At 34.0% G+C, this 27,823-nt stretch overlaps 3 protein-coding genes and 1 long non-coding RNA gene across 4 annotated transcripts in view; 1 reads left to right on the forward strand and 3 right to left on the reverse strand.

Annotated features, from left to right (window-relative positions):
* Window positions 10-1,469, reverse strand: LOC104766659. The gene is made up of 4 exons (XM_010490580.2): window positions 1,113-1,469; window positions 882-967; window positions 569-771; window positions 10-416 (listed from the first exon to the last, which is right to left on the reverse strand). Exons 1-4 carry the CDS (start codon window positions 1,385-1,387, stop codon window positions 276-278), a joined length of 705 nt encoding a protein of 234 aa, XP_010488882.1. The 5' UTR covers window positions 1,388-1,469; the 3' UTR covers window positions 10-275.
* LOC109131030 lies at window positions 17,646-22,576 on the reverse strand. The gene is made up of 4 exons (XR_002036765.1): window positions 22,426-22,576; window positions 22,069-22,170; window positions 21,758-21,842; window positions 17,646-17,897 (listed from the first exon to the last, which is right to left on the reverse strand). It is a non-coding gene; the product is annotated as an uncharacterized LOC109131030 (long non-coding RNA).
* On the forward strand, window positions 22,779-24,312 carry LOC104766658 (magnesium-dependent phosphatase 1). Its single transcript, XM_010490579.2, has 4 exons — window positions 22,779-23,010; window positions 23,262-23,433; window positions 23,701-23,817; window positions 23,947-24,312. Exons 1-4 carry the CDS (start codon window positions 22,901-22,903, stop codon window positions 24,118-24,120), a joined length of 573 nt encoding a protein of 190 aa, XP_010488881.1. The 5' UTR covers window positions 22,779-22,900; the 3' UTR covers window positions 24,121-24,312.
* Window positions 24,443-27,823, reverse strand: part of LOC104766657 (dynamin-related protein 3B) — a 7,405-nt gene continuing 4,024 nt past the window's right edge. Inside the window, exons 10-21 of the mRNA XM_010490577.2 lie at window positions 27,722-27,786; window positions 27,047-27,139; window positions 26,836-26,928; window positions 26,615-26,752; window positions 26,250-26,363; window positions 26,060-26,155; window positions 25,862-25,907; window positions 25,549-25,688; window positions 25,306-25,452; window positions 25,051-25,103; window positions 24,863-24,962; window positions 24,443-24,783 (exon numbers count right to left, since the gene is read on the reverse strand). Coding sequence (XP_010488879.1) covers window positions 24,652-24,783; window positions 24,863-24,962; window positions 25,051-25,103; window positions 25,306-25,452; window positions 25,549-25,688; window positions 25,862-25,907; window positions 26,060-26,155; window positions 26,250-26,363; window positions 26,615-26,752; window positions 26,836-26,928; window positions 27,047-27,139; window positions 27,722-27,786 — 1,217 coding nt within the window. The 3' untranslated portion in view covers window positions 24,443-24,651. The remainder of the gene's footprint in view (window positions 24,784-24,862; window positions 24,963-25,050; window positions 25,104-25,305; window positions 25,453-25,548; window positions 25,689-25,861; window positions 25,908-26,059; window positions 26,156-26,249; window positions 26,364-26,614; window positions 26,753-26,835; window positions 26,929-27,046; window positions 27,140-27,721; window positions 27,787-27,823) is intronic.

Raw genomic sequence — 27,823 nt, forward strand, 5'->3', positions numbered from 1 at the left:
AAGTCCACGAATCGCAAATCATTTAGTTTGGTATTTGATAATTGAGGCAAATCACTCTCTTTTACAACATTCTCCCTAGAAGAGAGAAATACACCAAATCATTAAAAAAAAAATGGTTTTGGTTTAGAAAGATAAATTACCATTGATAATATAAACATATATTTTAGAAGAATGAAAAAAAATAAAAATAATAATAGACATAGTTTTGAGGAAGTTTTATTTAATTTCTTTTTGTTTTTGTTTTTGTTAGCGTCTAAAGTAAGATGATGAAGAGATTAGTGGCGTGAAGGCGACTCAGAGTTTGCTTCTTCTTCTTTAGCTTGTAATTGCTTTGTTTCAGCATTTGGCACTTTTTTGTTTATCAAAGGCTCTATCATTTGCTCTAAGTCATCCAAGTCTTGCGTGACTTTTTCCACCTGCATATTTAAATTTTGACTTCTCTAATCACAATCAAAAGTTCTGATATGTTGACCCAAAAAAAAAAAAAAAATGGGACCCCTAAAACATATGTTGAAAATTTAGTTCGATGTTATTAATTTCATTTATCAGTTTGAATGATAAAGTGTACCTTGTGAAGGAAATCTTGGGTTAGATGTGCTTCATGAGCAGCAACTTCTGAAATGTGTTCCAGAACCAAAGCTACTTGTTTCATTTTACTTTTCTCGGGTAGTTTCTCTGCCATTGCTTCAGCCATTTCGTCGGTCGCTGTCGCCACTTTCTCCACCATTTCTGCTACAGCCTCTACCCCTTCTACAACCAACCCCGCCTCTCCTACATCACATCAGTCCAATTTATGGCAAACACAAAATAAGCCTATATATAACATAAAAGAGCTATGAGTAATGCATAGAAGAATAATGAGATATTACTATATTCGTTACCTTCGATACGTTTGAGTTTCTGTATCCTTTTGTTGTTCCAGAAAGATAACACGAAGGAAATCACTGAACCTATAACCCATCTCCCCCTGCCAGTTATTCTCCAAATTAGTCCCTAATGCATTGATCAAGATTGAATAATCTAATGCAAATTGATTCGTACGTATATCATAAGCTACCCTATTGTTCCATTCGATGTGTATAGAGAGAAAGAAAGCGAGAGAGGGGAATTACCAAAAAGGAAAATTAAACCATTGGCTTGGAGGAGAAGGTTGCATCTTGGAGTCGTTGGAAACATTGCTTAAGTATCTCCCAGCATTAACCGGACTTGATAACTTGAGACCTTGAGGACACATTTGGTTATGATAGTCTCTCCCAAATCGAATAATCGCCGGATATGGATTCATAGACGTCTTCCTCTCGACGTTGTTGTATATTTGTAAGACCTCCGCAAGGCTCTGCCTATACACCGCAAAACCTCCACTCTGCATTCTCCGAGTCAGATACATTTTCAAACCGTTTTCTTGAAATCAAGATTCTGAAATTTTCATAGACACAACTTCAATTATATATACACAGTAATGTTTTTATTTTGTGTGTGATATTGGTGAAGCGTATGCTTAAGATAAAAGGCTTTTACGTGTAGTAACGCTTCGGGATAGATGTTGAACACGCCAAGAAATGTGGTTGTCTTTTTTTTTTCTTCTATTAATATATTTGTTTATATATCTTACTTATCTGTATTAACATTTTTGAAATTACATTTTAGAGAGAAACCTTTAGATTATTCATAACATACTTTGAATAATTATATATTTTCCGGATATTTACGAAAACTTCACATGATATATCTATGAATAATTGTACTTTTCAGATAGAGCCATAGAGGTTATACTTTTCTTTGTTTGGTTAAAAAGTACAAATTAAAAAGACAGACAATTTGTTTGCACTTGCAACTAGATTTGTTTGGTTTTGGTTCGAGTAACGTGCGTTGAAAAGGAACTCTAGTGCATTCTAAGTGAGGAGAATTCACCTTTGTCATTTTTTCCCTATTTTGTAATTCATAAAACCACTGTTGGTAGAAATTCATCCAAAAAAAAAATAATACTATATAAGTTGAAAATGACTATATTGCAATTTTCTTCTCAAAATAATAACCAATCAAAAATTATATTAAACCATCATTAATTGGATATATAATAGATATTAAATAATTTATTACTAATTTTTAAGATAAATGTTCTTTATCAATTATTAAAAGAAAAATTGTAGCTAATTAATTAAATCTTGCAACGATGCATTTGGCATGTGGTTGTTGTTACTTTATATCTTTGGAACTTATTAATCAAATATAAAAACAAATTAAAGGTGTATATTAATAAAGACTAGCCCATCAATATTCGGGTTCGGATCGGGTATTTCGGATAAAAACTAGGTCTGGGCATTCAGGTACTCGTTCGAGTTTGGATTGGGTATTTCGGATTTTCGGGTTTTTGGGTTTAGAGATATAATACCCGTTTGCGTATTTCTAGATTTCGGGTTCGGATCGGATTACCCGAAGTTCACAAAACTCAAAATTTTAGTATCTAATTTAGTCTAAATTATTCAGTAATACGCAATATATCTAAAAATTTAGAGTATTTTTTATCCAAATTTACTAATAAACAGTTTAAATACTTCAAATTATCTAAATATCTAAAAATCTGAATATTTTGAACACTTATATTATTAAAATTATAATTACTACTAATAGATTACTACTATATATTAATAATGTGGATATATTCGGATACTCGTTCGGATTTCGGTTCAGATCGGGTTCGGGTTCGGATTTTCGGATTTAGAGATTTAGAACCGTTCGGGTATTTTACAATTTTGGATATAGATTCGGATTGGACTTTTTGGATCGGGTTCGGATCGGATCTTCGGATCCGGATAATATGCCCATGCCTACAATATTCGATCAGAAAATGGAAATAAAATTAGCCAAACAAATCTAACTACAATTTTGGATTACTCTAGAAAATAATATACCATTTTTAGAGTTTTATTTTTTTATATATAAGCTTTTTGTGTGTTTGTGTGTAAAATGTTAATACAGAACAATAGAACTTGTGAAAGCCCCCTTGGCCCAATGGTTATATGGTTTATCATTCATTATTTATCATCATCGGTACCACTATAATCATAATTGAATACTTAAAATGGTTTCTTTATATAGGTTATTTCTTTGAAAAAATTATTTTTAATTTTAACTACTAAAATTTATAAAGTATTAACATGTAAAATTTATTTTGAAAAAAAAAATTGGCATGGTCATGCCTTCAGTTACAAAGTTCACCATTGCTTTGAAGAAAACATCTTTAGAAATAATGAAGATATTTTGAGCCTCACATAATATGCAGTTTACTTTTTTCGCGATTCAGTTTTTTGTTTATAGGATTCTAATAAAATAGAATGTACATTTTAATTTCATAGAAAATAGAGAAAAAAATTGAAGAATATGTTTTCTAACAATTCAGAACATGAAGAAATATATTCTAATTTTTGTAGAACAAAGATTAAAATATAGAATATGTATTAGTATTCTAATTACAATAGGACATAAATAACTTCTACATTTCATAAAACATATAAAATGTGTAGAATACATTATTTAAATTATGTAGAACATGTACAATATATATAATACACATTCTAAACTCATTAGGTGTATTCTAAACTTTGTAGATCATATTTTATCCATCTAAAATGGCAATAAAAACAACATATTTTCGACGTTATATGGATTTTCACGTCTTATTCATTATTTTCCTAGGAATTTATCTTAATGGTTTTTTGAAATTTTTTTGACTAAATTAACTATAAATGGCAATTGAAAAAGAGTTGACATTTGTTAATAGAATCATCAATGGATCAATGTTTAGATATTTATTTTTATTTCCAATATTCCATTTTGATGGTATTTTGAAAAATATCTCTTTTTTTTTTCTTACGACTTAGATTAAATTGTCAAATACACAAGTATCATCACTCCCAAAATAAATAGTAAAATTTGCATCTACACCTACTTTCATACAAAGTAATATCACCTACACCCACTTTATGCTAGACATATTCTTTTACTATATGAAATGACAATAAACCCCTGACTAAATTTCTTCTAACTAAAAAAAAGAAAAAAAAAAACTCAAACATCTTCTTCTTCATCGTTTCTTTTTATCTCTCTTTCTCTCCTCCATTCAGTTTCTAGGGGTTTTACAAATGGCAATGACCAATGTGAAAACGTCAGCGACACCGTTGACCACCGTGGGATCGCCGCCATAAGATCTAATACCGGTCGATGAAGAGCCGCCAGGTTCATCATCGTTAAGCCTTTGAGATCGGGAGCTGATTCTCTTTCTGTTTACAACACTACTTCTGAAATTTGCAAGAACACTTTTTGGACTTGTAGGTGCAGACATGGCGGAGAGATTTCCTTACTATGGAATCAAATCAAACCTAATAAGCTATTTGAACAGACTACTTGGTCAATCCATGGCGGCAACCGCCACTTACATCACCAACGCTTGGTCTGAAATCACTTGGTCAATTTACGGTGGCATCCACCGCTAATACGAGCGATCAGAGCAGTATTGAGATTTCTTTTCTTAAGACAACAAAACAAAGTTGTATTTAATTTTCTAAATTCAGTTATTTCTAGGGGTTAATGACCACATGGTCATAGTTTAGTGGATGTGCTTGACTAGTCAATAGAAATTTTTGTGTGTAGTTTGTGTTTCTTTCTCCCATCTAGTGAAACGACCGCACCCGGATTCCTAATCCTCACATAGGATCCACGGGAAACGATCTCACCGGAACCCCATAATTCCGACGAGACAACCGGCGTAGAAATCGCTTCTTACAAAAACTTCCACAAATACACCAAACACCACCTCATCTAGTTACTGAGTCGCACAACCAACCACTCCTAGCGACCGAGTAACAAGAGAGGTGGGCTGGAATATTTGATTCCGTCCAGCCACGGACAACACTTCCCCACAATTATTCCAACTCACTATCAACTCCTCTAGTGTTGAACGGCACCTCCACCTGGTGTCGAACGTCACCCATCGCACCACTTGCGAACCAACACGCACACCGACGTTCATGGAATCACTTCCGTCAATCTCTCCTCATCCAAACCTATCTCCAGCTGTTATCATCTATTTTTTCTATAATATCTATTAAAATTTGTTTGTCAATGTTTTTTGTAATTATGTTTTATTGTTTTACAATTGCATATTCCATGAGAGATATCTCCAGCTATGTCACTTTCATCTTCTATTATGTCTAGAGAGGGGTCGCTACTAACTTCTTCTGAATTTTCAGTTTCTGAAAGAAGTAATTTTTCTAGTTTTTCTTTAATGTCTTGTTGATCGTGAAATATTTCATTGATTTTTCTTTTCATTTTACAATCTGTAGATTTATGTCCTGGCCTTTTACAGTTCCCACATATAATTTTCTCTTTTCTAGATGGCTCTCTAGGGTTTTTATTTTTTGTATAGTATGAGTTAGAAAAATTCTTTATATATATATATTTTTTTTATTATATGGTTGTGGATAAAAAAGTTTATTTTGTTTACGTAGTTTTTGTCTTTCTCTAGAAGGTGCAGTGAGACGATTATAACCATATTGTTCACAAAATGAGCCCATAGTTTCTCCAAATTTAAATTTGTTGTTTTGTTGTTTATCTTTGTGTTCTTGACATATTTGTAGTCCTTCATTTTTAACAAAGGCAAACAATTGACCATAGGTTATTGTATCCCATGGTATTGGTTGTCCTCCGGAATAATATTTTAGTTTATTAATTAATGGTTCTGCGAAAAATGATGGTAATCCTGCGATGAACCTTTTGTTCCAGAAGGGTTGATTGCAGTCAGTTCTTTGAAACATGTTGGTTATAAATATATCTTTATACCATTTAAAGTCTCCTAGTGTTGGACATCTAAGATTTGTTAAAATAAGTTTTTTGCTTGTTAGTTCTTCAGAAGGGTTTCCTACAAAGTGCATGGAAATGGTGTGGAGTAATACTTATACAACGTTTTGAACTTGGTCTTCTTCATAAAAACCATCTTCTCCTTCTACTCTTCTAGTTTCAGTATGGTATATAATAGAATTTTGAGTTTCTATGCCTAAAGCATTGTCCCACCAAAATTTTAAGGCTCCATTGAAGCCTGAGATTAACATGACACATGCTTGTTGGTCGGTCATTCCTTTAGCTTTGTAGGATAGGGTTGCCATCCTCATTTCTTGAAATAAATTCATCATTTCATATTCGGATCTTCCATCTATATTCCATTCATATATACCTTCTCCATTGTAAAAGTTTGTTGAGGGAATATTATGATGTTCTTCAAATAGTAAGTCAGGTGGTGAGTGTCTTTGATAATTTGGTTTTTTTGATGGTTGGAAGTTTCTTTTTATTCTATTTATTTCTATGTCGGTTTCATTTGAATATTTTCATCAATATTATTTATTCCCTTAGCTTTGTCTATTATATCTAGTCTACTTGAGATTGATTTTAAAATTTCATTTTCTGGAAGTTTAATAGGTTTTGTTAATGGTTTGAAGAGAGGTGGTGAGATTGCGTTAAAGGGCGGTGATAACGGTTGATAGTTTGTTGTTATGTTTTTCTCGTCTTTTTCTAGTTTGTTATCAAGGTTATCTATTTGTCATGAAATACTATGTAATATTTGATTTTGATAATTATTTTGTTCATATACAATCTTAATGTCAGCCATATATTTTGAATCTTTATCATCTCGGTTTGCCTCGGTTCTAAAAGGTGTAGCTATTACTTGTCTTTGGGGAGTGTGAATTTTGATGTCTTTTAATGGTGGGTGGACTGATTTGCGTATTTCTCCGTCAGTCATTTCCCATGTGTGGTATAATGTGGAACTAGCGTTTATTGATTCATTCTACACTTTCCTCTGATTTAGTGCTAGCTTGGCCAGTTCTGTACTCAGAGAAAGATGAGCGTGGCTAGAATGAACTAAATTTCAATGATGGTAGATCTCTAAAAGAACCAAAGTTTAATAATACTTTTCCATCATATTGTTCTGTTATACTTTTAATAGTTCTTTGTTCAAAGTTTCTTGGTGGTTGAGTAATATTAATCTTCCGTTGATCAGGAATTGTAATTTCAGTCCATTTTAATTGTTTAGGTGTGTATGTAGAGGCTGGTGTATCTTTACTATGTACAGCTAATATTGTTGTTTCGCTTTTATCATCTTGCAATAAACATCGTGGGTTAAACTCAGATGTAGATTGCTTAAAGTAAATTCGATACAATAACAAATAGCCATGTCTTTCTTGCTGAAATTTAATTTCATGCAAGTGTACGTTTAGAACTAAAGTATTAAATATTGTAGGATCATGTAGGCTTAATTGAAAATTGGGTGCACAGTTAAAATATATAGCTCTGTTGCATAAGTTTGATTGTACTGCTCCTAATAAGGAGTCCTCAAATTTTGAAAGTGTTTTATCTCTTAATAACATGAGTATTGGAGAATCAATCCCTGTTCTATATAAAGGTTTAATTGCTATTTGTATTAGACCAAAATGACACAAAACCCGACCTGAAATTTTGCTTCGGTTATCTTCGACATAATTTTCAAACAACCGAATACCCGAATAACCGATCCGACCCGACCCGAAAACCTGAACTCGCAGGCACTTGTTGTTTTACATCGTAAGAGGAGGAGGAAGTGTTGGCATGTGAGAACGTACGGGCAAAAAAAGAGAAAATTTTCCTTCTTCCTACTTCAGAGATACGAGAAGTGCTGGCGAAGAAGAGGCAAACGAGAAAGCTTTTCCTTCTTCTTTGTTGTCTTTGATTCTTGTGTGCCAAATCTGCAAACCAAAGACAACAAGTTAGTGGTGTTTCTATCTCTCTACACTTATTTATTTCCTTTGTCTTTGGTTTGCCTCTTGTGTGCCAAATCTGCAAGCCAAATCTGTAGATCTCTCTACAGTGATCTACCATCATTGAAATTTAGTTCATTCTACCCACGTTCATCTTTCTCTGAGTACAGAACTGGCCAAGCTAGCACTAAATCAGAGGAAAGTGTAGAATGAATCAATAAACACTAGTTCCACTTTATACCACACATGAGAAATAACTAACGGAGAAATACACAAATCAGTCCACCCAACTTTAAAAAACATAAAAATTCACACTCCCCAAACACAAGTAATAGCTATACCTTTTAGAACTGGGGCAAACCGAGATGATAAAGATTCAATATATATGGCTGACATTAAGATTGTATATGAACAAAATAATTATCAAAGTCAAATATTACATGCTATTTCACGACAAATAGATAACCTTGATAACAAACTAGAAAAAGACGAGAAAAACATAACAACAAACTATCAACCATTATCACCGCCCTTTAACGCAATCTCACCACCTCTCTTCAAACAATTAGCAAAACCTATTAAATTTCCAGAAAATGAAATTTTAAAATCAATGTTAAGTAGACTAGATAGACTAGACAAAGCTAAGGAAATAAATAATTTTGATGAAAATATTCAATATGAAACCGACATAGAAATAAATAGAATAAAGAGAAACTTCCAACCATCAAAAAAACTATATTATCCAAGACACTCACCACCTGACTTACTATTTGAAGAACATCATAAATTTCCCTCAACAAACTTTTACAATGGAGAAGGTATATATATGAATGAAATATAGATGGCAGATCCGAATATGAAATGATGATTTTATTTCAAGAAATGGGGATGGCAACCCTATCCTACAAAGCTAAAGGAATGACCGACCAACAAGCATGTGTCATGTTAATCTCAGGCTTCAATGGAGCTTTAAAAATTTGGTGGGACAATGCTTTAGGCATAGAAACTCAAAATTCTATTATAAACCATACTGAACTAGAAGAGTAGAAGGAGAAGATGATTATTATGAAGAAGACCAAGTTCAAAACGTTGTAGAAGTATTACTCCACACCATGACCATGCACTTTGTAGGAAACCATTCTAAAGAACTAACAAGCAAAAAAACATATTTTAACAAATCTTAGATGTCCAACACTAGGAGACTTTAAATGGTATAAAGATATATTTATAACCAACATATTTCAAAGACACGACTACAACCAACCCTTCTGGAACGAAAGGTTCATCGCATGATTACCATCATTTTTCGCAGAACGATTAATTAATAAACTAAAAGATTATTCCGGAGGACAACCAATACCATGGGACACAATAACCTATGGTCAATTGTTTGCCTTTGTTAAAAAGGAAGGACTACAAATATGTCAAGCACACAAAGATAAACAACAAAGCAACAAATTTAAATTTGGAGAAACTATGGACTCATTTTGTGAACAATATGGTTATAATCGTCTCACTCCACCTTCTAGAGAAAGACGAAAACTACGTAAACAAAATAAACCTTTTTATCCACAACCATTTAGTTTTAACAAAATAATAGAAAATATCCTTCTCCAACACTATTTAAACAAGTAACTACTGGAGAATTACAAAGAGAAGTTAAAAATTTAAAAACACAAATAAAAGAATTACAACAAATAGTTCACCAACATCATATTCACCAGTTGCAAGTAGACGCTAGATTAGCCCTTATAGAACCAAAAGTCCACGAATCTCCACCCACAACAATGGACAAACCCTCCACAAGCAACCCTGAAAACCATAAACAAACAAAAGAAGAAGAAGAATATATCCAGATAATAAAAAAAATATACTATCAAAAATGGTATACAAAAATCACATTACATATAGGGTATGATTTTAAACTAGAAACAATAGCACTTCTAGACACAGGAGCTGACTACAATTATATTAAAGAAGGAATAGTTCCTACAAAATTCTATGAAAAAACATATGAAAAACTTAGTAGTGCCAATGGAAGTAGTTTGAAGGTCAACTACCAATTACCCGAAGCAATAATTTGTAACAAAAATTTTGTTTTAAAACTCAATTTATCCTTGTAAAAAACTTAAGTCAAGAAATTATACTAGGAACTCCATTTTTTACACAAATTTATCCGTTTAAAGTTACAGAGCTAGGAATTGCCACAAAAATTGTAGGAGAAAAGATAGTATTTGAATTTCTATCCCCAAAGAAAACAAATGAAATCTTAGCCTTACAAAATTCTACAATAGAGAAATCTATAAATTTAATAGACAGAAAACAAAAAACAGATACAATATTTACAACAAGAAATAAAATACCAACAGATAAAACAACAACTAAGTGATCCACTAGTCACAAATAAAATAAAAACATTAGAAGTCGAACTACTAAACCAGGTATGCTCTGAACTCCCAAATGCCTTCTGGGAAAGGAAAAAACATATTGTTGAAATACCCTACGAAAAAGACTTTAATGAAAAAAATATTCTAACTAAAGTCAGACCTATTCAAATGAATCAAGAACTTTTAGAACATTGCAAAAAAAAGAAATACAATAATTACTAGATAAAAACTTAATAAGAAAATCTAAATCTCCTTGGAGTTGTTCAACATTTTATGTAAACAACCAAGCTGAAAAATAAAGACGAGTACCACGCTTAGTAATCAACTATAAAACCTTAAATAATGTAATACAATGGATAAGATACCCAATACCAAACAAACGAGATCTATTAAAACGATTATATGATGCCTATATATTCTCTAAATTTGACATGAAAAGTAGATTTTGGCAAATACAAATTACCGAGAAGGATAAATATAAAACAGCATTCACAGTGCCTTTTGGACATTACAAATGGAATGTTATGCCTTTCGATTTTAAAAATGCACCATTCGAATTTCAAAATATTATGAACGAAATATTTAACCCTTACTCCATCTTCTCTATTGTATACATAGATGATGTTTTAATATTTTCAAAATCTATCGATTAACACTATAAACATCTATACACCTTTTTGAACATTATTAAAAAGCATGGACTAGTAGTATCTGCAAAAAAGATGCAAATATTTCAAACAAAAATACGATTTTTAGGCCACAACATATATCAAGGTACTATAACACCTATATCTAGATCTATAGAATTTGCAAATATATCAGGTGAAATAAAAGAGAAATCACAATTACATAAAAATTTCGGCTGCTTAAACTACATATCTGATTTTCTACCTAATCTACGAAAAACCATACAACCATTATTTCAAAGATTGCAAAAGAACCCCATACCATGGTCGAGTCTGCATACTAGTCTAGTCCAGGATATCAAGAAAAAGGTTATAACACTACCATGTTTAGTCATCCCACACCACAATGCATTCATGATAGTTGAGACAGATGCATCAGAAATAGGTTACGGGGGATCCTTAAACAGAAAATGCCAGAGTCTACCCAAGAGTCTATAGTCCGTTTCCACTCGGGAGTTTGGCTTGGACCACAAAAGAATTACTCTACAGTTAAAAAGGAAGTTTTATCTATAGTAAACTGTATTTCTAAACTTCAAGATGATTTAATAAACAAAAAGTTTTTACTACGTGTCGATTGCAAATCGGTGAAACATGCTTTCTTTTGTGGTGTGCAGGTCTATGAATGAATGGATGATAACAAACAAACAGACTTAGGCTAAGATGATCAAATGGGATGCAAGGTGTTTCAATACCCTTATGTAGTTGTAGCATAAAGGATGTCAATCCATAAAGAGTGTGATATGTAAGCAGTCAAGACATGATCAATGCATTCAAGTTAAGCCAAATATCAAGTTGATTTGTTTCTAACAACCTAATGACAGAAATGGAAATGCAGAATATTACAGCAACTTAAGACAGTACTAATGCATAATTAAACTATAGAACAAGTGCAATAAACTATGCTAAGCAATAGCAAACTACTAACAAATGAATTTAAAAGCAAACTGAAATGAAACAAAGCATAAAGAAGGAAGTAAAATGGCGCTCGAGTATACACTCGGTCGAGTGCATAGTCGAGCAGGGGGTCGAGTGGTGCATAACTGAAGAACATAAGCAAACTTAACAACTTAAACAGAGACATAAAGTAATGAAACATGATGATATGCAAATACAGATAATCAATAAACAAAGTAGGCTCCTAGAGATGGATTCATGGGCTGGTGTTCAAGTTGTAGCTATCTAAATTGGTCAATAAACCTCAATCAACATGAGCTATCTCTAGACAATGATCTTGATGACTTACTAATCCATTCTCATGACAGAAGTAATGAAGTTTTAGTAACATCCTAACCCAACTCTCATTGGTGNTGAAACATGCTTTCTTTTGTGGTGTGCAGGTCTATGAATGAATGGATGATAACAAACAAACAGACTTAGGCTAAGATGATCAAATGGGATGCAAGGTGTTTCAATACCCTTATGTAGTTGTAGCATAAAGGATGTCAATCCATAAAGAGTGTGATATGTAAGCAGTCAAGACATGATCAATGCATTCAAGTTAAGCCAAATATCAAGTTGATTTGTTTCTAACAACCTAATGACAGAAATGGAAATGCAGAATATTACAGCAACTTAAGACAGTACTAATGCATAATTAAACTATAGAACAAGTGCAATAAACTATGCTAAGCAATAGCAAACTACTAACAAATGAATTTAAAAGCAAACTGAAATGAAACAAAGCATAAAGAAGGAAGTAAAATGGCGCTCGAGTATACACTCGGTCGAGTGCATAGTCGAGCAGGGGGTCGAGTGGTGCATAACTGAAGAACATAAGCAAACTTAACAACTTAAACAGAGACATAAAGTAATGAAACATGATGATATGCAAATACAGATAATCAATAAACAAAGTAGGCTCCTAGAGATGGATTCATGGGCTGGTGTTCAAGTTGTAGCTATCTAAATTGGTCAATAAACCTCAATCAACATGAGCTATCTCTAGACAATGATCTTGATGACTTACTAATCCATTCTCATGACAGAAGTAATGAAGTTTTAGTAACATCCTAACCCAACTCTCATTGGTGAAACCATACTAAACAGAAGTAATGAAGTTTTAGTAACATCCTAACCCAACTCTCATTGGTGAAACCATACTAAACAGGCATTAAGAATCAGACCATTACTTGTCAAAAATCACCTTATACAATCAATCTCTTGGGATAAGCATGATAATCTCCAACATTAGCTTTATCTAACAACCTAAATATTGGTATGATGCAAGGAAGCTTAAGATCTGTTCTTACCCTCTCAGATATAAGAACATCTTAGAGCACATCTAACCCAGAAGAGATATATTATCAAACAAGCTTGACCAATCCAAACAATCACAGCCCTAAACCAGCCTAATCCATCTCCAAAATCCTAACTCACTACTCAGATGAACATAACATGAAAATGATGAACATAAACCCAGAAAATTATGAAACTAGCATGATGATAAAGATAAGAGAAAGATCTACAACTTTGTTTAAAGCAACAAACTCAGATTATCAATACCCAGAAAGTTATGAGACTTACAAGGTATGAAAATCTGGAGAAAAGTAAGAACAATAGCAATAATAAAAGAGGCAAATGTTAGAAAAGTGCTAAAAACCCAAAAGGGGTAAAAACTAGGTCTTTGGTGGCTGCTGATGTGTTTTCTGACCTAAAGTGACTTGTGGGCGGCCATGGGGTACAATAGATATATATAGGACAAGAGGGAAGCCCTAAATTAGCTAGCAGACAAAATAGAGAGGCGGCTTGAATTTCTCGACCATGTGTGGTCGAGTGGCCATGGTCGAGTGCTTGTTTCCTCTGTTTCTTACTGGTTGAGTCCCTCAGCATCACACAGTCGAGTGTCTTCGGGTGTGGTGGTCAAGTGGCCTCTAAACCTTGGTTTCCATCTTGTTTCAGCCTCTATCTGCTTCACTGGTTGCACTCTACTCCTCTTAAGCTTCATTTCCATGCTCATTGGGTCCAAATCACCTGTTTAAACAAGAAACAATGCAAATCCTACTTTAATGCACAAACAGACCTTAAACTACATAAAAGTTATAAAACTATATAGCAAACCATGCAAAAGATGTAAATAAACTATGGTTAAACATGGTAAAATAAATGCATATCAATCGACCAAAGAGATTTTACAAACGGACGTTAAAAACTTAGTTTCTAAACAAATATTTGCTAGATGGCAAGCTATTTTATCTGTTTTTGACTTTGATATACAATATATAAAGGGAGAAAATAATTCCTTACCTGATTTTCTAACAAGGGAGTATTTACAGGAAAAATCTCAGGATCAACAAAATGAGTGAAACACAAAAGAAACCAATGAGTGCATCTGACTACATCAAGAATCAACCATATTTAAAAGGGAAGCAATTAACCACTAGTAACCAATTCTCTGCCTTGGCGGAGTTTCCTCATTTATCCTATGCAAAAGCCGTCAATCCCCAGCCACAAAAAATATCCACTCCATCCTCCTCACGAAAAACCACAGACCAAAAATTGTCCTACTTCCTTAAACCACAACGCCAACACCTTATTACAACCTCATTTACCAAACCAATATCCCTTAAAGACCTAACCCAATATACCAACTGCATATTTTACGAGGAAAGCCAATACCTTACTGATAACCTCACCAAAAACCGCACATTCTACGAATATATTCTCGTAGACATCAAATCAGTAGATATAACCCACCATACTGTCAAAAATGACCAAAACCTCATTTCCTACTCCACCTGTAAAATTCTCAAAGTATGCAATCCCCAAGATCTCCGGTTTATAAACCTCCACACCACAAAAGAATTCTCCATCCCGGGGTTCCATATTCCAAGATTTTCCTACACAAATTACCAAAAAGCCTTTCTCCATACCCTTTATTTACGAACTTATGATCACTCTTGGTTCCTCTCCTTCGATTTTCATTGCCCCAAGACAATACCAGGATGGTTCTACGAATGGTGGTCTTGGTTCGGCCCAACCGATGACATATATCCTCCCCAAATACCCAAAGGTTCACTATCCTACTATACTAAACACGAAAAACACCAACCCATCATCCCTCTACCTAAAATAGCCTTCCACATAAATATGGGAATACCTTGGATACTATATTGGCACTACAACCTTGTACCCTTCTTACCAGACATGCCATATTCACTAGTCCGCAAGTTCATAATCAAGTGGTGGGAAAAATATAACCTTGACCGCTGCTCCTTATCCAACTTGGAAAAATGGATTCAGACACATCAACAAATAAACCAGTCCATAGCTACAGTATCCCGAGCATTACCACCTATTCAAACAAAAACTTTACCTCGTAAACCACCAAGTCCTACAGAATCAACAACTTCATCCTCTGAAACCAAGAAAAGTAGAGGCAAAGAAAAGCTCAAGAAACTCCTCGAAACAATTGTAATGCAAATATCCTCCTCGGACGACGAAGATGATATAACACAAGACAACAATACACAAGACGACGATCCATTCTAAAACATATCTATTCAAAAAAAAAATGGTTTACACTCCTACGCAAAACCTTACTCCTAAGTTAATTTTATAAATTGTATGTGTGTGTGTGCATATATATATTTAAAATAAAACAAAAAACAAAAAACAAAAAAAATTAATAGTACAGCTCTTAAAAATATTTACTCTCTAATAAATTATGCTTGTACTTGTACTATAATTGTATATTTAGTATATTATTTTGTAGAAGAAAGAGGCAACTTCTTTCACCGACGCCATCAAGACTCCATTATTCAAGGCAACATGAAGACAAAAACCCAATTATGCAACAGTTCAACTGTCAACGAAAGACTTCAAGACCAAGAAATGAAGACTTCAAGACTATACAACAAGACAAAGACATCAATCAACAAAGGATTACTCATCTCATGCAATCCCAAAAATAGGCCATGTCTACAACAACATACGCAACTTCACACAGCTTTGTATAAATAAGAAAGAGAGAGTATTAGGAAAGAGTAGAGTGTTTTTAGCGATCGTTCACAATTTCCCTACACATCATACTCTCTAGTTTTCATAATTTTGTTTTCAAAGCTTGTATCGATACTCGTGTATTTCATATCAAGTTTAATAAAGTAAGTTTTAATCATCCCACTTGTCTATATTTTGAGTTACTCGTTTTATTTAAAGTCTTATAATTATAGTAAAGCTACACCAACCTCTACATACACACCAAAAGCATTAAAATGGACAGAAATTACAATTCCTGATCAATGGAAGATTAATATTACTCAACCACCAAGAAATTTTGAACAAAGAACTATTACAAGTATAACAGAACAGTATGATGGAAAAGTATTATTAAACTTTGGTTCTTTTAGAATCCACCATCATTGAAATTTAGTTCATTCTATCCACGCTCATCTTTCCTGAGTACAGAACTGGCCAAGCTAGCACTGAATCAGAGGAAAGTGTAGAACAAATTTTAACAAAAACCCAAGGGAAAAAACCTATTATTTTTCAAGCACCAATAGCTGAACCAATTCAACAATCAGAAGTGGAATCGTCTAACAATCCTACTTTCCCAACAGCTTCAGATTTAAAATCAATAAATGTTATTATAAAAACATTTACAATAGACAAAGATTATCTTAAAGGAGAATTTTTATCAGAGTGTTTTTAGCGATCCTTCAAAAATTCCCTACACATCATACTCTCTTGTTTTCATAATTTGGTTTTCAAAGCTTGTATCTATACTCGTGTATTTCATATCAAGTTTAATAAAGTAAGTTTTAATCATCCCACTTGTCTATATTTTGAGTTACTCGTTTTATTTAAAGTCTTATAATTATAGTTATACAACAACGTTATATAACTATATTTAATCATGGGTTTTGTTATTAGAACGTATGGTATCAGAGCCAAAAGATTTTTGCTTATAGTATGATATATGTTTTTCTTAAAACATCCAAGCCAAAAGAAGTTGTGTTTAATCTAACCTTAAGCCTAGTGTTAAAAACCAATCTACCAGAACCTTGTCAAGAGAGTTGATAGCATAGGTGTTTCAGGCTATAAGAACAGAAGGCAGTGAGTTAGTTGGTAAGCCCACGCGTCATTCGTCATCGATAAGATCGGTTAGTTTGCATTTTTAGCATCAGATTAAGGATAATTTAAACATGGCATCTATGGATAGGAAGTTGTTTAAGTCTAAGCATGCATCATCTTCTACATCTAAAAAAACAATTAATTAAAGAGAAATTATGTCAAAAATTACAACCTTTAATCAAGAAATATCAAAAGATCAGCTACCACATGTTAATCCACAAAATATATATCAAATAGGAGCTTTTGATTTTAGAACTGCATATTCAATCAAAGAACATGAAAAAACTTTATCATTACAAAATGAATTTGAAGAAACTTTCTTCTATCGCTTTAGAAAACTATAAAAGAAAGAAGTTCAATTATATTCATTTTGGTCTATACAAATAGCAATTAAACCTTTATCTAGAACAGGGATTGATTCTCCAATACTCATGTTATTAAGAGATAAAACACTTTTAAAATTTGAGGACTCCTTATTAGGAGCAGTACAATCAAACTTATGCAACATAGCTATATATTTTAATTGTGCACCCAATTTTCAAGTAAGCCTATATGATCGTACAATAGTTAATACTTACATGATCGTACAATAGTTAATACTTTAGTTCTAAATGTACAATTGCCTGAAATTAAATTTCAGCAAGAAAGACATGGCTATTTGTTGTTATATCCAATCTACTTTAAGCAATCTACATGTGAGTTTAACCCACGATGTTTATTACAAGATGATAAAGGCGAACCAACAATATTAGCTGTACATAGTAAAGAAATTACAATTTCTGATCACTGGAAGATTAATATTACTCAACCACCAAGAAACTTTGAACAAAGAACTATTACAAGTATAACAAAACAATATGATTGAAAAGTATTATTAAACTTTGGTTCTTTTAGAGATCCACCATCATTGAAATTTAGTTCATTCTACCCACGTTCATCTTTCTCTGAGTACAGAACTGGCCAAGCTAGCACTGAATCAGAGGAAAGTGTAGAACAAATTTTAACAAAAACTCAAGGGAAAAAAAACCTATTATTTTTCAAGCACCAATAGCTGAACCAGTTCAACAATCAGAAGTGGGATCGTCTAACTTTCCTACTTCCCCAACAGCTTCAGATTTAAATCAATAAATGTTATTATAATAACATTTACAATAGACAAAGATTATCTTAAAGGAGAATTTTGATCAGATAAAAACATAGATAAACGAAAATGGTACTTTCAAGCTTTTAATAAAGAAAAACTTACCACTTTTAGAGAAATATGGTATAACCATATGGAAAATATAAAAGTAAATATTCCATTTTTCACATGGTTTGAAACATACGCTTTAGAAAATGGCATATACTACCCATATAAAAATGAATCAACAAACACTAATTCCACATTATACCACACATGGGAAATGACTAACGGAGAAATACACAAATCAGTCCACCCACCTTTAAAAGACATCAAAATTCACACTCCCCAAAGACAAGTAATAGCTACACCATTTATAACTGGGGAAAACCGAGATGATAAAGATTCACTATATATGGCTGACATTAAGATTGTATATGAACAAAATAATTATCAAAGTCAAATATTACATACTATTTCACGACAAATACATAACCTTGATAACAAACTAGAAAAAGACGAGAAAAACATAGCAACAAACTATCAACTGTTATCACCGCCCTTTAACGCAATCTCACCACCTCTCTTCAAACCATTAACAAAACCTAGATAGTATGATATTGTGTCTAAGTGACACTGTAACAAAGCAACAAAGCAAGAGGTCAAGCAATATGGTGATAAGGCTTTAGATATAACAAATCATAAGACAGATGATTTACTGTGCACTAGGTGTAACTATTTTGTCAAAATGGGTATAAGTGTTGTCTAAACACTCCTAATCCATCTCGAACTCTTATAGTTAGTCAAATACATTGATTTGTGACACATTTTGACCCTAAAAGCACTAACAAAGCCGTTTACTGCTTCTTAGGAAAGTTTTGTCGGTTTTAGCCTGTTTTCTCGGTTTTAGCTTGTTTTGGACAAAATGGGTATAAGTGTTGTCTAATTATAAGCCATTTACTGCTTCTTAGGAAAGTTTTGTCGGTTTTAGCCTGTTTTGGACAAAATGGGTATAAGTATTGTCTAAACACTCTTAATCCATCTCTAACTTTTATAATTAGTCAAATACAATGATTTGTGACAAATTTTGACCCTAAAAACACTATCAAAGCTGTTTACTGATTCTAAGCAATGTTTTGTTGTTTTTAGCCTGTTTTGGGACGAAATGAGTATAAGTGTTGTCTAAAGACTCCTAATCCATCTCTAACTCTTGTAATTAGCCAACTACATTGGATTGTGACACATTTTGACCCTAGAAGCACTAACAAAGCCGTTTACTGCTTCTAAGCAAAGTTTTGTTGGTTTTAGCTTGTTTTCTCGGTTTTAGCATGTTTTGGATAAAATGAGTATAAGTGTTGTCTAAACACTCCTGATCCATCTCTAACTCTTATAATTAGTCAAATACATTGATTTGTGACACATTTTGACCCTAAAAGCACTAACAAAGCCGTTTACTGCTTCTAAGTAAAGTTATGTCGATTTTAGCCTGTTTTGGGACGAAATTGGTATAAGTGTTGTCTAAAGATTCCTAATTCATCTCTAACTCTTATAATTAGTCAAATACCTTGGATTGTGACACATTTTTACTCTAGAAGCACTAACAAAGCCGTTTACTGCTTCAAACCAAAGTTTTATCAGTTTTAGCCTGTTTTTTGGTTTTAGCCTGTTTTGGGACGAAATTAGTGAATTTTATAAGGCTTAGTTGTTGTTGTAGTGAATTTTGTAAGGCTAAGATTTCTTTAAAAAGCTATACAATCCATTAAAAAGAGAAACAAACAATAAACACTCTCGAAAGAGAGAGAGAATAGAGAAAAAAAAAACAATTTGTTAGATTAAATGTAAGCCATTAGATCTAAACTATTATTTAAAATCGTATGGTCCAAATTATAGTTAGTTTTGATCTTTTAGTTATCTTATTGTTATAAGTTTAAGGATAAAGTTGTCCAAAATTAATGTGAATAATGTAAAAATAGTCCAAAAAGTATATTTATAGCATGAAGTATGTCAAATAAGAGAACTGCTTCACTCAAATAAATAAGGGTCGATTTCGTAATACTAAAGAAGTAGAAGGGTTCTTTTAGGAAATTTTTATAATCCCGGACCAGACCAGGTCTACGATACAAACTTTGATTAAAAACGATACATACATTGTTTTCGACTCATGATTAAACATTCACTAAACACAAACAATGATTAGAAACGATACACAAACTTTAACTAAACACACAAACACAAACTTTAACTAAACACAAAACACAAACTTGTTTAACTAAACACATAACACAAACTTTAACTAAACACAAAACAGAAACTCGTTTAACTAAACACATAACACAAACTTTAGCTTAACACAACCAACTATCCTAACATCTCATCAATTAGCTCCTTTCTCAGATTGATTTCAGCCTCGGACATATCAGTTTTGCTGACTAGACTCTTTAGAAGTCGTTTCTTGGAAATTCTTTCTCTCGCAGCTATTTCTTTCTCCCTGATCTCCCACGCCTTCTCTAACTTTTGTAGAGAATTACCCTCAGTTTCTGTACCATGACCATTGTTCTTTCCTTTCCTTTTGGATGCCTTAACACCTGGAGGGCGTTCATTAGCTTCTTCCTCAAGACGAGAAGTTGTATTTGAACTGGAGGAATATGTGCCACTCACATCAAGCTTTGTTCTTTTGGAGTTTTCAGGTCCTCTCAAAGCATTCGAAGAACACCACTTCTGCTCATGGCGAAGAAGCCTCCAAGCATGCTCTAGAGAGAACTTCATTTTCTGATCATTGACGTACAACTCGTTTGCCATTTGGAGAACATCATCTTCTGACTGGCCACTGGTTCTCCGACTCGAAGCTTGGTTGTAGCATCCTACAAACTTGTTGACAGTCTCATTTATTTTTTTCCACCTCTGATTACATTGAATGGCCCCTCTCTTTGGTTTACCCGCTACTGCTTCACTCGCTCCATAGTAGAATGTAATTCGCTCCCAAAAGGAACCACCCTTTTGCCCATTGCCCACGACTGGATCTTTGCTAGTGTTTAACCAACCACTGATCAAGACAATATCTTCCTAGGCAGTCCATCGGATTCTAGCTTCCCTTGCGTTTTCAGCTACCTCTTTGACATCACTAAATTTTGTACTAAACTGAGGGATAGGTGATGAGCTTATTTGCATAGGTGAAGAGCTTATTTGGATAGGTGATGAGCTTGTTTGGATAGGAGGAGAAAAAGATGGAAGAGATTATGGATTATTCACCCCAACTTGGCTACTCAAGAGGTCTGTAAAGTTTAGAGAAAAGCTACATGAATTGCTAGAGCCCATACCCTAAACTATATGAAAGATGGAGAGAAGAAGAATTGGTTTCGGTGGTTTGGGGATACAGAACAATAGAAGCTAAATGAATAGACTCGTTCGTAACCCATATGGTGAAGCGGTTAGGTGGAGTTTAAGTGTGTTTTGTGTTTAAGTTCAAGCAATCAATGACAACTACCAAAACTTGAGTAAGTGCTTAACTACCAAAACAACTCAAACTTGAGTAAGTGCTTAACAATCAATGACAACTACCAAAACAATAAGTGTCACAAATCAAACTATCACTGTCAAAATCAAACCAAGACTTCAAACAAGACTTAAAACATAACCATAACCCTAGATAAATCAAGACCTTTTTATTCTAGCAAGCAAAATAAATCAATCCACAACTGAATAAAAACACACCTTTTTATTCGACTAATGGGCAAATTTAAACATCCCTGGACCATTTCTGTTGCACACAGCTTCTCGTGTGCAGATGCCAGAATATCTGCCAAAACAAGCACAAAACCCATGTCAACAGATTAGCTATATAGATTCACAGATTTATTAGAAGAAACAAGTTGTAGATAGTTGGATTTTTCCTTTGAACAATGCCATAGATAATTGACAGATAAACCCCAAAAAAAAAATAGCAAATCGAGTAATCAACACAGGTACTTGCCTTGTTCTTCTAACTACAAGCCAAAGAAATAAAAGGTAAAAAAAAGGCTTACTTGCTGGGTTCGAACATCAATTGCAGGTACTTGCCTTGTTCTTTTATCCAGAGTTCGAACATCAATTGTAGGTACTTGCCTTGTTCTGTAATACCTATCCCACTGCAGTATAAACATGTACCATGTGAATATCTGTTTATAATGGTGTAGCACTTGTGATGTAACCGGAAATTTCATCAAGCAAGTAGATCAAATTGAAATCAAAGTTGCAAAAATCATCAACCCCAAAAGCTTAAAGAAGGTATATCACGATCACTAAACCACAAATTAAGAGGCTAATGCTAAACAATCAAACAAAACAGATAGAGATAATTAAATCTTCATGTCATCTTAGAACAGAGACATCGAGATCCATACCTGATACAATATGTTCCGTGAAACCAAGAAGGACAAATCTCAGCAAGAAGAAGACGACGACGAGTGATCAATTTTATTTGGAAACCGATCAGAAAGTCGATTGTTTTGTTTTCCACGATTTTGATAAATCGATTCATGTTTTTTCGTTGTTTTGGTTGTATCCAAAGAGAGAGAGGACAGCAAATGAATAAAAGAGAAAGAAAAAAAAACAAAAATAAAACAAAATAAATCTTACCCACTACATAAGCGACACGTTGAGAGTCTGTGAGTGTCTAAAAAATGGGTGCAGAGACACAGCTCTCTCACAATTCACAATTAAAACTTTATTTTTCATCCACTTAAATACTAATAAAAAAAAAAAAAAAAGACTGCAATGGGATAGCGTCTCCGATTGGATTGTTGAAGTTAAAAAAAATAAATTGGAAAACGAAGAAGCCAAGAGAGAGAGAGAGAGAAGTCTGAAACATATCCGGAGATGGGGGACGAGAAGGTTAAAGATGAAGCGATGCAGATAATGGGAATGTTTCAGATTCTTCCGAGACTCGTCGTCTTTGATCTCGATTACACTCTCTGGCCTTTTTACTGGTACCCTAAATCTTTTGTCTTTTCTTCATTCAAATTCCATCCCCAATTTTTTTGTGGAACTTGTTTCGTTTTATCAAATTGGTAATCAGGTTGTATGAATTGGAGAAAAAAGTAAGAGTTTTAAAGAAGAGTGTGAATTGATCGATCACACTGTTTGTTTTTGATACTGCTTTGGAAGAAGTTTGCATCTTTTTGAAATTAGTTTCGAATGTTTTTTGATGTTATGGATTTGTGTGACTCGTTCGTTTCAGCGAATGCCTTTCGAAACGCGAAATGCCGTCTCTGTATCCACAAGCAAAAGGTATACTGAGTGCTCTGAAAGAAAAGGGAATTGAAATGGCTATTGCTTCGAGATCTCCTACTTCTGATATTGCTAACACATTTCTTGATAAACTCAACATTAAGCCCATGTTTGTCGCCAAGGTTAGTTTCAATCATCTTCTTCTTTTTGTTGTCTCCTTTGTGTCTCTCTTCTCTTCTTCTATGTGGTTCATTGTGTTAGCCGCCAAATCATTGTCTAGTGATGTTTCTTCAGACTTACCTCACGTGTGTTGTTAGATAAAGTGTCCTTCTGGTACCACATTTGATATATGCATCGTAGTTCAAAACGTATTGGAAAGGAATAGGAAGTTGTTGTTGATATCTGCCTGGCATAGGGTAATAATAATAATACTTCTGGGATTGTTTCAGGAAATTTACTCAAGTTGGACGCACAAGACAGACCATTTTCAGAAGATTCACACAAGGACGGGAGTGCCTTTTACTGCGATGCTCTTCTTCGATGATGAGGACAGAAACATCAAATCAGTTAAGACAAACTCCTACTTTGTGGCTAGTTTGAACTTTATGTCGCGTGGTAGGGACTATTTCTTTTACTATGTGCGTGCACTAAGATTGAATCTTTGGTGTGTGTGTGTGTGAATAAAAAAAAAACAGGTTTCGAAAATGGGAGTGACAAGCATCTTGGTGGGCAGTGGAGTTACGCTTGGAGCATTCAGACAGGGGCTTACTGAATTTACTCAAAATCAGAACAGTATCGAGAAGAATAAACAGGTTTGGCGCGACAAGTATTCTGGAAAGCCTGCTTCATCAGAGACAAACAAAGACTGAGACATTCATTTCCGTCCATCGGATACCCAACATTCTTGAGTGTTGTTGTATTTATTTCCCATTATTTACTACAAATGAGTTACATGGGTACCTCGAGATCTGTATTAATGTCTGAAAGATTAATTTGGCTGTTAATGCTATCTGGCTAAGCAAACTGATTTATTCGGCTTTCACTTAAAAGAAAAAAAAACATATGCTTGTTCCTAAAGATATACATTCTCTCAACTTCTTTGGATAGAAGCAAGCAACAAGCTCGTTAATGTTAATGTTAAATGTTTTTTTTTTCTTTCGTGACCCACTACTTTGATGTATTGGAGAATAATGCTATGAAGAGTGAAGTTAGGAATTTTGATTATTCTTCTCGGCTCCGAGAAACAAATATAAGTTGCATCTTCTAATAAGCTAATAATACCCTCACCAACAAAACCTTTGTTAATCATGTGTTTCACTATACCTCCCCCACGCACAACCGATTTCAAGGAGAGAGAACAAATCTTTTCCATCACCAAATGAATGAGAAATGCGTGCAAATCAGAACCGTCCGTTCCCATTAGTTTCTGTCCTTGATCTTCTTGTACCCGGCAACTCCTCATGTTTCCCTTCAAAACCAATTCTGTAACCTCTCTCAACTGATTCCGCTTCTAAGGGCAGCTCGTCTAATGTCTGTTTTAACCATATCAATTAGACACATTTTAACAAGTTTAAATTGCATTTTCTTCAAGGCAAACCCCTTTGAACTTACCCGATTAGCCTGCTGAAGAATGCGAAGAGTCTCCTGCGTGCGTTTCCTCTTTATCGCTAACTCATCCGGCTCTTTCAACAATTCTTCAATCAAGTTCTCCCTGCCCCCATCCACCAGATTTTTTAGTTCATAAAAAAAAAAAAAGACTATTCACAAAATCAGATGAGACACATGGTTTCTTTCATCACCTGTAAAGCTTCTCGATGAAAACATTGTGCAGCTCACGTTTCGAGTAATTTACCTGTGTATATTATCAATTACATAAAATAGTTACAAATCCACTCACAGCTGAGTTACTTCAGGTGGAGTAGAAGATCGACAGACACTATTAGTTACAAGTGTCATCAATGAACGTTGCTTGACAGTTGAAATTTTCTAAAAACTTTGAAGATCTCAAGTAATACCACAATGTGAATATTTTATAAGAGGGAGGAGAGACTAACCAGAAAATGCATGATTGCTTTTGGGACCAAGTCCTCAACATTCTTCCTTACAATGTCATAGTAGGATTTCAATAATAGCTTTGTTATCTGAATCTCAACTGACTCCTGTTCTGAATGATTTTCAGATGACCTCAACACAGTTGGAGGCTTCAAAAACCAAACATTTATGAGGTGAATAGGTAGTAAATAATTATACTGTATTGGGAAAGTATGAGGAGCTTGAGAAGGCACAAGATATTATACCTCCTTCAAATAGATTGTTGACAAGTTCTGATACATAGCTTGAGCAGCTTCGCTGAATGTTCTGTTTAGTAAGTTGTTTTTAGCAGCTGCCTGAACATCACTCCCCCGAAACATTGATGCTAAACCAGTCCAGGTGTTTCCTACACAGAGCATTGGGTTCTTCAACAAATAAAGACCAGACATGTATGCTCGTATGTAAGTCATACCTTGACAATGAATTCTATCATTTCAGTCACAAATCGTCTGAGAACTACATATATTCATTTAACCATGCATACATGCAACGCTGAAAAACGAATGTAATAACATTTACCAGCTGGTCCGGACTTTTCAGCATCTGCTGCAGCAGCTAGAACACCCTGTGAAAAAATTTTATGGAAATATGTTATATGGTATAAGAAGTCTTTAGCTGGATCTTTGTACTCTCCTCATGGGCTTTCGGAAGCAGGAGACAGACTATAAATGTCACAGAGTCAAATACACACATAACATAAACAAAAAAATGACATACCAGATCAGTGACGCTTCCATTAGTTTGCCGGCCGAGAAAAGATCGGGTTTTTATTTGACTCGCAGAAGACGCTGCCTTCTCAGGCTCCACTGTATCCTGTTTAGTCAAAAGGAACATATAAAAAAAATTGTACTATTCACAAAGAGAAACACATAAGCAATATTAATGCTTTGCTAAGACATTTGCCCACCTTTGGCCGCGTAACAGGATGCGAAATCCTAGAAGATTTTACTTGTTGCATTGCAAGCTCCACAGCTTTGGTTCCCCCAATAAAATTTGGGTGTGAGGTATTTATGTAATCCATCTGCAAATGGTAAGCTTAAAAATTTAAACCGAATTTCCAGCATTCACAACCAGCATAATTCCGAATCCAAATTTAAAAGAGGCTCTATTCAGTAAAATTGAGTAATCGATTATCTCAAACTTAATGCCCCTGCTAATCCACCCGCATGACAGGAAAAACAAAAATCAGTATATAGTTTAGATATCTCAGCATATTTAACATAACTGACCATGCAATCAGTAGTGCGTTGAGCTTAAATTCTTCATGCATACCTCCATTTCAAGAAGATCCCGGATCATTGCTTGTGAAGGCTCAAGACCTTCTCGCAGAAAGTTCCCAATAACCTCGTCCATGCGCTTTTGCAGGACAGGAAACCGCTGTAACTCAGTCATCATACACTGATGACTAATCTGTAGAGAAATTTTCTATTTAAAATTCAAGATCAAGTAAATTTAACAGTAAGTATAATAACGTAGCACATGATAAATCACACCTTTATTAGCTCATCATAAATGAACCTAGCACACTGAAGGCTGGGATCTAATAAACGGGATATTTGCCTCCTGACAAGAACTTCAAATGGAACCTATGCAGAAGAGAATGAAAACAAGAGATACTTATCAGAGTAGCTAAAAAGTACAAAGCTCAAGCAATTTAAGTATGTGGAAAGTACTGATAAGCAGGATTTGGGGATAAAGACCTACATCTGGAACAAATAATGCAGATCTGGGACCAGTTGCATTTTGTATTGCAGTCCGAATATCCTCATCTGTTAAGTCTTCACACGGATCAACCTCCTTCAGAAGCAAAGTGAAGGAAACAAATAGGTTAAGCTCTAAAACCCGTACCAAGTAGCACTAAGCCACTGACAACATTAGTAGCTACAGGAATGTAAAAGATCACTATATAGCAGAGATATAGATCAATTTCAAGCGATAGCAGATCAGATGCTTCGAAAGATGCAGGGAATTGAATAAACACAAAACACTGATTATTTTTCTAACTGAAGTAATTTTACTCGTAAAAAACTGCATACATGGCACGCTTCCAAGAGCTTAAAACCTGAAACGAACTGTCTGCCTTCTAGGTCAATAACCACACTAATTATACTAAGATATCCACACAGAGTTAATGGTTTTACTAATCAATTAATTATCTTATAAATAGAAAGTCACCCATACGTGTATATGTTTTATGTCAATAGCAACAAAATGAACCTCCAAGTGAAGACCACAAGTGATACCCTAATTTAAATTAAATTATGATGCCATCACCTAACTAAGATATAGCCTAATGCACAAACTTGGAACAACAAAACAAAAGGCATCTAATAATTGAGATGAGGATCGAGGGAAAACTTTAAAAATGTACAAACAAACCTCTAAGCTCTTTACAAAGACTGATTGGAAGATGTAGAGAATTCTTGCTCCACCGGAAAGCTCAGATGTAGACATTTCTTTACTTTTCCCTTCCAGGGTTGA

Source organism: Camelina sativa, chromosome 19 (genome assembly GCF_000633955.1).
Source record: "Camelina sativa cultivar DH55 chromosome 19, Cs, whole genome shotgun sequence".
In the NCBI taxonomy this organism is placed as follows: Eukaryota; Viridiplantae; Streptophyta; class Magnoliopsida; order Brassicales; family Brassicaceae; genus Camelina; species Camelina sativa.